This window comes from Musa acuminata, chromosome BXJ2-4 (genome assembly GCF_036884655.1).
Source record: "Musa acuminata AAA Group cultivar baxijiao chromosome BXJ2-4, Cavendish_Baxijiao_AAA, whole genome shotgun sequence".
NCBI classification, from domain to species: Eukaryota; Viridiplantae; Streptophyta; class Magnoliopsida; order Zingiberales; family Musaceae; genus Musa; species Musa acuminata.
The window spans coordinates 1,139,954-1,149,886 of NC_088341.1; the positions used below are offsets into that span (position 1 = coordinate 1,139,954).

At 35.9% G+C, this 9,933-nt stretch overlaps 1 protein-coding gene across 1 annotated transcript; it reads left to right on the top strand.

The window, feature by feature from the left end:
• The first annotated feature begins 3,193 nt into the window (after positions 1-3,193).
• On the top strand, positions 3,194-7,264 carry LOC135609379 (heptahelical transmembrane protein ADIPOR3-like). The gene is made up of 3 exons (XM_065102579.1): positions 3,194-3,529; positions 5,496-5,814; positions 6,274-7,264. Exons 1-3 carry the CDS (start codon positions 3,297-3,299, stop codon positions 6,925-6,927), a joined length of 1,206 nt encoding a protein of 401 aa, XP_064958651.1. The 5' UTR covers positions 3,194-3,296; the 3' UTR covers positions 6,928-7,264.
• Positions 7,265-9,933: the final 2,669 nt, after the last annotated feature.

A 9,933-nucleotide genomic window follows, 5' to 3' on the forward strand; every position in this document is an offset into this window, starting at 1 on the left:
GAGAATTAAGTTGGATAATATGATGATTTCTTCTCGATCGATTGCATGGCAACATATCATATTAGATTGTCAATTTGATAGGAGTTGGATTCAACACAAGCATTTCTTTCTGTAAGTTATTTAGAAAATAAAGATTTTAAGAACACAAAAAAAGAAATAACAGAATGACTTTTATTGGTAATGAATCTCTCTCTCCTCCTCCTGCTGCATAAACACTAGTTTTGATGCTACATTCTCTCTCTTTTCCGTTCTCAAAAACTTCAATATGACATTTATTTTAGATATTTCTCGGTGCGGCTTTACTGCTGTCTCGATCCAGAGACGCAACACGAAACAAGCGATCGTCGACGCTGGGTCTGGGAAAGGGCCCGCAGGTCTCTATGCGGGTCCCACCGTTTCCGGGGGGGCGCTCGGCAAGACGTCGACGGAGGGGCGTTTCCGCCACCTAATCAACGTTTCATGGTCCCACCAGCCTTCCGCGCATCCTGTCATTTGGGGCCCACGCGGCAGGTCAAGTCAACGGATCGGGTGGGACCCACACGGTTTTACAAGATCCTTCCCGCTTGGGGTTGGGGTATGGTGAATAACTTAACTCGGAAGCACATCCGGATGGAGATTCGTTAATTAAAATATTCCGAATGGCTCAAAGCATGTTGGTAAGATTAAAGCCAAGTACGCTCTCAATAGAAAAGCCGATAATGATACACTACACATTCGATCTCATCTATTAATTTTCCGAGGACTTAATTCTTTCACATCGTAGGTAGGTAAGTGTTGTTTAATTATTTTTTAAGTAAATCGATTTTTTTTTTTTTTGACACAAAGTTGATTGCATCCCTTAAAGTGATCGATTAGCCATGTTATGTTATAAGATCATCACATTCTCAAATTGATTGTATTGTCAAGTCGATTCGATCATACCTTCAATTTATATTTATACTTAATGAATGATGTTTTGTTTTAAAGATTGTCTTCGGACCAACTAAACTATTGACTTTTCTATAATTTATTTGAGCCTATTATAATTCGTTTGAAACATAATCGAACCCTATCAAAGCTCAATCATTTCATCAATGATTTGGTCAGACAACTTCCTTTGCTTCTTCATCACTTCTGTTTTACCCTAAAACACAAGCATTTTGTAATAAGCCACTTTTGAAAACAATATATATATAGTAGGTGAAAGACGCAGTTTAGAATCAATTAGTTATATACATGACAAAGCAAAATTAATAAAAGTCATTTGAAAATTACAATAGAACATTTATATATATGTATATATAGTTAATCATTTCGATATGTCAACATCAAAGAAGAAAAATACCTTAAACATTTTTTTAATGATAAATAAGGCTTACGATTAGGAAGATGTTGCATGTGACACATGAACCTGTGCCATTCTATTTCTTCTTCTGCCTTCAATGATGCTGCAGCTGCTGGAAATTGGGTAAGAACTGGTGAAGATCATACGTGAGAAGTAGTCAAGAGGAGGATCTGGTCTTGCTTTCATCGTTGAACAAAAACAAAAAATAAATAGGAGAACACTTTGTTGCTATGATTAAATTTCTACTTTAAATAATGTTGGAATGGAGAATACTTATCTCACCTTCTCATAATTTGTCAGGTTGGCAGGTATTTTTTTCTGGATTTATTGTGAAAAATAAGTTTAGTTACAAGTTTACTTGAAGAACAAGTTTGGTTGGTTAATAAGAAATTTAAATTTGAAGATATTTCTGCTTGAAAAAAAGAAACCTCTATAAATTATAAATAGATATCCAACAATCATCCATATCAAAATCTAATAAATAGATACAATATTCATTAAATCGAATATAAAATACAAAATAACATAATAGAGGATACTACTAAATACTAAATAGTCGAACAACACATAACTTGTACAAGTGGGACACATCACATGAACCGCGAACGTAGAGCATCTAAGTTTCTCCACGTCAGACGCTACCAAACTGTCGGCCGCGAGCAGCGACGAGGCGACGTGGCAGTCATCTCTTTACATGTGTCCAAAAGGTGACCGACACGTTTCCGCACCACGTGGAGTTCTTCCACCAGAAGGAAGGAGCTCTCCAGACGCCAAGGCTTGACAAGTCGTGCACGAAGGCTTTCTTTCTTCCTCCCGATGGGCCATTCTGAGAATGACTTCCACTGCATACGCTGCTCGCTGCAGGAGATCCACGAAGCCGACGTCAATCCGCCCACCCCCTTCGCCGTCCACCTGCATTAAAGAACAAAGAAAGTGTGTGTGATCCATCCGTGACCAAATCCATATGTATTTATTATCTGTATGATGGGACGAGACAAAGCATATTTGACTAAATCCTCCTAATCGGCATGTTCCTCTTCATTGATTAGCTGTGCCAAACGGTGATCGATCCAATTTTGATGTTTATTTGTTTGGTTTAAAGTTAATTAGCTTAGTTGTAGAGACAACATCAGATGGCTCCATCCAGAATAAATAGTTCCTCATATTGGATTGATATAACTCATTTCTAGTCAGATTCTTAACCTCATCTCCTATGATTTTTGATACCTTTGGGTAACCATTAACTCTATCACATAGAGGGCTTTGACCCTTATGAATGAATGAGACCTATCTTTATCTTTCTGAAGGTATAGGATTATATTTTCCTCTCTCACTGATGGAACTCTTGTTGTTGGTTGTTCACATTGCAAAGCTCACAACTCTTTATGGCTGAAACACTTATCCTAGTGGAGGAGACCTTATTAAAGCATGCCAAGATCATGCATTGAAGGCATCTATCTTTGGGTTCTGTCCCTTAGTTTCTTTATGATATCGAAAAATATTTATTAGATATTCTCTAGGTTTCTTGTTTCAGTTATATTACTGGATGGATCGCTTTCAGGTTCTTTTTTTTTGTGTATAAAGTAATTATTATTATTATTATTTTTATGTTGCATACTACAAAATAAAAATTTCACATAAACCCGAAAAGTCAGAGAAAGCGACGCCGTTGACCGAATCATCTGAGAAAACAACTCATGGGTGATCGGTTTTCAGGACCCACATTTCTGGCTGCATCCCAAACGGTCGGGGTGACTCGACCCGTTAGGAAGCCAAAGTCTTCACGGGTTCGGTTCTCCAACACCGATATTAGTGTCTCCAAATCCAGATCGTCTATTTCTCCTATGATTAGACTCCGGATCTGCCGGGGCTCCACTTCTGGGGTTGCTCTTCCCCTCGATCGCTGGGTCTTCTTCGGTTTCGGCTCAAAGGCGAGAGCTTTTTCCTTTGGTTAGGTGTTGCTGTTCCTACGATGGTGCCGGAGGGCGGGGAGTCGCTGGCGATCGGGGCCATTTCCGGGGGGAGATCGGGGAAGGGGCGGCGGCTGTGGAAGAAGGTGAAGTACCAATTGGTGGAGTACCATTCGTTGCCCGGCTATCTCAAGGACAACGAGTACATCCTAGGGTACTACCGTTCCGAGTGGCCGTTGAAGCAGATCCTCCTCAGCATTTTTACCGTCCATAACGAGACCCTCAACGTCTGGACGTAAGATTCCCACTGAGAATTCCATAAAGATTTGATCTTTGCTTCCTTTTTCATCTTAATCTTTTCTCTGTTCGTCTTTCTCCTTTCCCTTCTGTTGGATCTTTTCTATTGTGTATTTACGAAATCTTGATTTGATGCCATTGATCACAGACTTGCGATTCCATTCCAATCGCAAATGATGATTGAATTAGAATGGTAGACGTAATTTTGGGGCATGAAGTTTGTTTTTTTGCTCATTAATTAGGTGGCAATTCTAATCCAACCCATGTCGTATAGGACAAAGCATGAACGATCTGATGAAGGGTTTGTCCGATATGATGAGGCCCTGCATAAATAATCTATTTTTGGTAAATAGATTGTAATTTTACGAACAACTGTTCCTAATAACATCGCAGATAGGGCTTGAAGGTGCTTTTTAGTAATAAAGCAATTGCAATCATCTTTGGTTCAAAGTATGTCCTGAATGAGATAACTACGATCAAGAAAATGTTGTTATTAATTATTCTGAATTTATCACTTAAAAGAAGATTATGTCAATTTAGATTATCATGGAAGCATTTTGATCTTTGAATAGTGAATGTTAGTGTACTTTTATTCAATGATAATTTCAACGAAAACAGGAATTCCCTCAACTTTCTCTTTTTAAGGGAGTACTACCAATTACCAATTTCCTGAAGGTAGGATTGTACATGATATGTGGGACCGCCCCTTTCCAACCGGAAGAGCGGGCACTGCAGGCTCATGAACAACGACTTTCAAAAGGGACTGAAACTTAACATAAGGTCCCCGTCAGTCGAAACATATGCCGAAATATCCAAAGCAAGGCTAGAAGCAATGGGAAAATGAGGCTATAAGTCCAACAATTCAGGGACCTACTCCCGCATGTTCTATTCTAAAATTCATGACATATCGAAGAAATGAAATGTTTTTTAGTTATATATGAATTCTAGGCTTCCCTAATGCCCTTCATTTTCTTCTATCCTACGTTTAAATTCTTCTATTTTCAACTTTTATTTTTAATTTCCCTGTTCCTTCTGTATTTTCTAATTACCTTGTTCATTTTGTTCTATTTCGTAGCCTTTTGCATATTTTGAGCAAATATTCCAATATTCTTTTATTTAAATTCCCTCAATGTTTCTTTTTTCTATTTTCCCTGCCATGTTTATGGAATAGATATCTACAGAAGGCTACCTGCAATAGGAGACTCCAGCAACTCTTGCTTAAGTAATTATCTTTAGCTTTGGGTTATGAGATCTTGATAAAACAAAATCTTTACCCTGCATTGTCTGTGTAGTAGCTTAGTCTTTTCCTCTTTCATTACAAATCTTTTAACCTATATGTGAGCATATTAATTGTCAAATAACATAGTTATCCTTTAATTTTCTCATTACCAAAACTCCTCAGCTCTAACTTGTCAACTTCCTACCTCAGACTGTTACTCATTTATCTCTCTATTTTCGAGTGGAACATATTGATGCCAATCCATGCAATTATTCAAACTGCATTCTAGATAACAAGCCTGTCACATTTATATGGAACTTTCTTCAATAATACAAACTTAAGTTGATACTTCAAAACATCAAATATTGATTTCAAGATCATAAGTCTTGCTTTAGCAAGTTTATACATTTATTCTTTGCTATATCTTTGTATAAATTGTTTCGCATTAGATGCTATTTCTTTTTATGTAACTGAAGTTTCTGTCTTCATGATAGATATATTATTGTAGTTATGAAACCACTATTTTCTATGAATGTGACCAGACTGTCGGAAAGGTTACTGCTAGAAGCTAGAGGCCGAGATGATAGTATGGGCCATTACTAGATACCAAGATCTTAATATATTTCTTTTGGATATTTCTATTATGTGAATGGAATTTTGTGCACCTTATATTGTTAATTTCATTATTCCACAGCCTTTATATTTTGTCTTCCGATTTTGACAACTCATGTAATTCATGTTTCAGGCACCTGATTGGCTTCTTTCTTTTTCTTGCTCTAACAATATACACGGCAATGAAGGTTCCAAAGGTGGTAGATCTGCAGTCATTACAACATTTGCCAGATGTATTAAAGAAAGCTGATCTGCAAAAGATTCAATCAGAACTCGTGGCTTGTCTTCCTTCGCTACCTCACCTATCTGATCTGCAAAGAATAAAGGATGAACTGAAGACATCCTTGGGCTCTCTGGACATGCTTCCATCTTTATCTCGCTGGCATCTGCTGCAACTTATTTCAGACTGTCTTCCACACAGATTTACACATGCTACTAACGTATCTGTTCTGGTGAATTCCCACTCTATCTTGAATTCTGCTTGTGGAATTTACATTTAAAAATTCTCTTAAGTCTAGCATAATGTTTTTGTTACTTTTCTTTCCATGCATTATGCAGTGAAACTGCAACTATCTCAAGGCACTGTTCTTTTGTATTTGGTAGATAGATAGTGAACATAATTGTACTCCTTTTATGATGAAAAGAAAATTATTATACACCTTGTTCTCAGAATAAAAACTTTGAGTTGGAATTACTGTGGAATTATTTATTTCTCTTAATATAATGTAGAGAAGTAGGCCTAACTTTTTATTTCTCATCATATCAACATGCATTAATAGTGTGTAGGTAGCCCTCTTTTCAACAATTGTTTGCAATATGTGCATATTTGAGATTTGGTTTCAGAAAATATTTGATTCTCTTTAACTATGTATGAGTACTAATTTGATCTCCATTATATGTTGAATATGCAGTCAGCTGTGAAAGATGATGTGGCTAATATGATAGCCCCAATACTAGTACGGCCAATTCCACGGTGGCCATTCTTTGCCTTCTTAGGTGGTGCAATGTTCTGCCTTCTTTCAAGTAGCATATGCCATCTTCTATCATGCCATTCCCGACGTATCGCATACATCATGCTCCGCCTCGACTATGCTGGCATCGCTGCACTCATCTCGACATCATTTTATCCACCAGTGTACTACTCATTCATGTGCAACCCATTCTTCTGCAATATCTACCTCAGTTTCATCACCATTCTTGGAATCGCCACGATTGCTGTCTCGCTCTTGCCAGTTTTTCAGAACCCTGAGTACCGATCCATAAGGGCAGGCCTTTTCTTTGGGATGGGCATCTCCGGTGTGGTCCCTGTGTTGCACAAGCTGGTTGTTTTTTGGCACCGGCCGGAGGCGCTATACACAACAGGCTATGAGATCTTGATGGGGCTTCTCTACGGCCTTGGTGCATTGGTGTACGCTACACGAATTCCTGAGCGGTGGATGCCTGGGAAATTTGACATTGCTGGGCACAGTCACCAGCTCTTTCATGTGTTGGTTGTTGCAGGAGCTTATACGCACTACCGGGCAGGACTAGTGTACTTGAAGTGGAGAGATCTGGAAGGGTGTTAGAATTACCCTTCCATGACAGACAAGAGCCCTTGAAACCTTTACAGAAGAAGGTTGAACTGACTGGTTTGTGAAAGCTTGAGAGCTACAATGATGTATGCATTACATCCTGTTCCAAAATAATGCTTACCTCTCACAAGGACAATGTTGTGTTGGAAGTGGAACTTCTTGTTATAAATTCCTATAGATATTTGATTATCCTGTAAGCATGTCTCCAGTCAATAGATACAAAATGGTCATGCTGACTTAATCTTGCTGACTGTATTGTTGTTCTGTGATACAACTGATTAAGAATAACTCACAAGAATAGCAGATGGCCAGCAGCCAAAATTGTGTATCAGGCTGTGATTTCGTGTCTTGGATGATTGAATGTTTCTGAGAGGATGAGTTTTGATTCTCACACTCTACTGATGGTTAATTTTCTTGTAGGCTTATGTGGGCTTGAGATTGAGTCTTCTATTTTTTTGTTTTTTTTGTCTAAGCTTTAGTTTGATATAATAACAAGCCATACTATTCCAAGTATTTATGACCGTCTTCATGAATTTGTTGTTATGGTGTGGAGTACAGAGTCTCTTGTTCTTACTCCAAATGTATTTGCACAACTATTTAGATCATATATTTGTTTTTGGTTCTTAAAAATAGAAAAAAAAAAAAAACAATACATGAAAAAATAAGTTTGGTGTCTGATGACTCCTTGTTTTTTAAATATCAAAATTACCAAGTAAAATTTCTACAACTTTAGTAGTAGGCTTCTATTCGCAAAATATTTTGATGAGAAAGAAACTCTGCACCTGATTATTATAAATAAAAATCTGAAAAAACAATTTATTCATTTAAAGGAACTATTCAAAGGAATTAATTAAATGGAGAACATGGACATAGGTAGGGAGTTCCTCCATCAATTTTATTTTATTTTATTAAATCTAGCTCAATCGATCATTCCAAATTATAAAAACGCATATCTTATAAAGTTATAGATAAATATTTCCATGTCCTTAGTAACTTTTATCACATACCTATATGTTTTCAAAATAATAGCACTTCACTTGTAAATTAACTCATCATCTTCTTCTTATCAATGTACAAACTTTTTGATGGAATACATTCTCGATCTTTCATTAGAGTAATAGAATGCGTATAGTTCTTAATTTTGTTCATCTCAAACATCTCTTTCTATTTTTAAAAATACTTATTAAGTTACGACTACGAAATGAACCTTATAAAGACCAAAAAAGGAAAACAAAAAAAAACATAGTGTTTATGCTTGTTTTCCAAAGTATGTAAAGCATAAACAACTTCAATCTCCATAACATGGTAGAGATGCAACAGTATTTGTTATTGGTTCTCATTTTAACATTGCCCTCGGGTCATGTTTATTTCCAAAGCTATTTTAACTACTTACATAATTATTGAATTAATGACACCCTAATTTATTTTTTCTAGAAAAAAAATAGATATAATGTTCCTCCAGTTAATATATTATTTAATTTAAATACTTGGGCACTAACACAATAATTAGGAATCAATTGCACCAACTCTTGGAGAGTCATGATCTATTACTAATGATATATTAGATATATTAACTTGGCCATTTTTAGAAGTAATTAACCTAGAGTTTTTGGACCAATCCTAAAGCCAGTAGTATGTATATATATAAATATAAATATATATATATATATTTATATTTATATTTATATTTGTGCTATCCTAAAATTCACAATTATAAATATGTTATTTAATTTATTTTTCGTTTTTATGAGTTGTATTCTAAGGAAGAAGTAGGTAAACTGCATAAATGATGATGTTGATTGGCTATGTGTATGCTAGTGAGTCATCATTTATCGTATTCCATGATGTGACCTTTTTTGCTTTAACTGATAGCCAATTCGAATCATTAGTACAAGAGTTGGTGACTCGGATCCATCATGCATCATTGGTCTAACAATACTTTTTCTTATAGAATTTTCTTTAATTCATGTCAAAATTCTTGATGCTTTCAATCTATTTTAACCATTCGGTTTGATAATATCTTTCATCCTATTGTATAATTAATTTATTTTTTACTATATTCTTGGTCTGTTGAATACTAAAATTACATATCATATATTTTTACTTATTTTCTGAGATTTATCTCAATAATTCAAGTTTAAAATAAATTTTATTTAAGCTCACATCAAATAAAATAATGTCATCAACAAACAAAATGGTTTATCAAAGATTTATTATAAGTTGATCTACAATCACTATAACCTTTTTTTATCACTTATCAAAAAAAAAAAATTCATTCTCTCTTTCCTACTCCGTAACACGTCAGCCACATCGATCGACATCCTCAATAGGTACGTACAGGATGAAGGATCGATTCTGTGGAATTTTCAGATCATTGTTGCCTTGTCATCCTCATTTAAATTAAACAAACGAGGAGTTAGGTTAGTCAAGTTCCACATTCGCTACAAGCCTCGTAGAGCAACTCAATTTTGATTGGTGTATCATCGTAAGTTTAGTCAGTCATTTTATTGAGTGTCCCACATGATAAGGGATGTTGCAGTGGTCAGGTCCCTATGGTAGTGCTGAGGAATCTTAATTAGATTTTGATTAGGACTAGAGATTTGTTCTAAGTAGGAATAGAAAGTCTAGTGATTTGTTCTAAGTAAATACAATCATATATAAATATCATGATTTTATAGGAAGAAACAAAATATAGAGAGGGAAAAAAAAAACAAAAAAGAATGCAGGTTTGCATGAGACAGCCAAATCCACACGTAAATTCTCAAATTGAGGAAAATATAAGAGTGACTTGCCCCACACACCACGAAAGAAGAGGAGGAAGAAGAAAAGAGGCAAGACTAGTAGAAATGGAGGAAGATGCGTCTCAGCTTCGCTCTTGGGATAAGGATGACAGAGGACAACTAAAAATACAAACTGGATGATGATAGCAGGTGTGTCTCGGTTTGGCTTTCTGCTCCGTTTGCATTTGGTGAAGAAACAAAAAAGAAGCATCACTTTCGA

What these genes read in the sequence shown, in the direction of transcription:
- LOC135609379 (XM_065102579.1), top strand. Translation starts at nt 3,297, where the DNA reads ATGGTGCCGGAGGGCGGGGAGTCGCTGGCGATCGGGGCCATTTCCGGG. An exon ending in GAGACCCTCAACGTCTGGAC is followed by an intron (nt 3,530 to 5,495) that starts GTAAGATTCCCA and finishes TTCATGTTTCAG; the next exon opens with GCACCTGATTGGCTTCTTTC. An exon ending in CTACTAACGTATCTGTTCTG is followed by an intron (nt 5,815 to 6,273) that starts GTGAATTCCCAC and finishes TTGAATATGCAG; the next exon opens with TCAGCTGTGAAAGATGATGT.